General features: G+C 39.8%; 1 protein-coding gene across 1 annotated transcript; it reads right to left on the reverse strand.

The window, feature by feature from the left end:
- Positions 1-395: 395 nt before the first annotated feature.
- On the reverse strand, positions 396-1352 carry LOC101640939 (olfactory receptor 2L13). Its single transcript, XM_004697226.2, has one exon. The coding sequence runs from the start codon at positions 1332-1334 to the stop codon at positions 396-398; it is 939 nt and encodes a 312-aa protein (XP_004697283.1). The 5' UTR covers positions 1335-1352.

A 1352-nucleotide genomic window follows, 5' to 3' on the forward strand; every position in this document is an offset into this window, starting at 1 on the left:
GCATATATAATTTGTGTCATATATACATGTAGCATATTATTATATATAATATATAATTATCAATGTAGATTAAACTAATATTATTTATAATATTACTGATGCTTTGTTAGATATATATTATGGAAATTAATTTCACATTTAGTTAACTTTTGATTTAACTTACTACCATTGAATCAGTGCTGACTCGTAGTAACACCCAGTGGGGTCCTGAGACTGTAACTGTTTACAAGAATAAAAAGCCCAGTCTTTCTACTAAACTTTTTAATGGATTTACTAATTCAAAATTTAAATTAGACGTACAGCTCCTCTTTATATTCTATTCAGACAGCACTTCTCTAGGATGTTTTATTAACCTGGAAAAGAAAATAAAGAGCATAACATAGGAAGAGCAATGACTATTCTTTCTTGGAAGAGAATATCCCAAACACCCTTGTCATGGCTCCCAGGACTTCTTTATTCCTTAGACTGTAGATAATGGGATTGAGCATGGGAGTCAGGATGGTGTAGAAAATGGCCAGAATCTTATCTTCTGCTGGTGAGCGGAGATTCCGAGGCCGAAGGTAGGTATAAATAAACGGTGCGTAATAAAAGGTAACAACTGTTAAATGTGTCGAACATGTGGTGAAGGCTTTTTTTCTACCCTCTTTGGAGCGCATATGATAGACAGCCCAAAGAACTCTGCCATAGGAAGCAGTGATACCAAGAAAAGGAAGGAGGAGAAAGAGGCCAGTGCTTACAAAAACCATATATTCATAGACCCAGGTATCCATACATGCAAGAGGCAACATGGCTGGGACATCACAAAAGAAATGATCAATATCTCTGGACCGGCAATAAGGAATATGAAGTGCATACACTGTATGTGCCAAGGAGTTGATGGATCCCAAGCTCCAAGATCCTACAATCATCTGGACACACATCCTTCTACTCATGCGGTTGGGATAGTGGAGGGGGTGACAGATGGCCACATAGCGGTCATAGGCCATGGAAGCCAAGAGTAAGCCCTCAGAGCAAGCCATTGTCAAGAAGAAGAAGCTTTGTACCCCACAACCTAGGAAAGAGATACCTTTTTGACCAGTGAGGAAGTTCACCGCCGTCTTGGGGATTGTAGTAGAGATGTACATCAGGTCCATGAGGGAGAGCTGGCTGAGGAGAAAGTACATGGGTGTGTGCAGGCGAGTATCCACACGGATGAGGTGAATCATGGCGGAGTTGCCCACAGAGGCCAGAAAAAATACAAGAATGATAAGGAGTAAGAGCAGCAAACCAGTTTGATTTGGAGGAAAGAGTCCCAACAAAATGAAATCATTTGAAGTTTGATTCCATTTCTCCATGAAAACGTATTGTTTAAA

This window comes from Echinops telfairi, unplaced genomic scaffold (genome assembly GCF_000313985.2).
Source record: "Echinops telfairi isolate 266 unplaced genomic scaffold, ASM31398v2 ScPeMD7_7469;HRSCAF=8507_0, whole genome shotgun sequence".
NCBI classification, from domain to species: Eukaryota; Metazoa; Chordata; class Mammalia; order Afrosoricida; family Tenrecidae; genus Echinops; species Echinops telfairi.

Excerpts from the sequence above, each read along its gene's own strand:
- LOC101640939 (XM_004697226.2), bottom strand. The coding sequence starts at position 1,334 with ATGGAGAAATGGAATCAAACTTCAAATGATTTCATTTTGTTGGGACTC.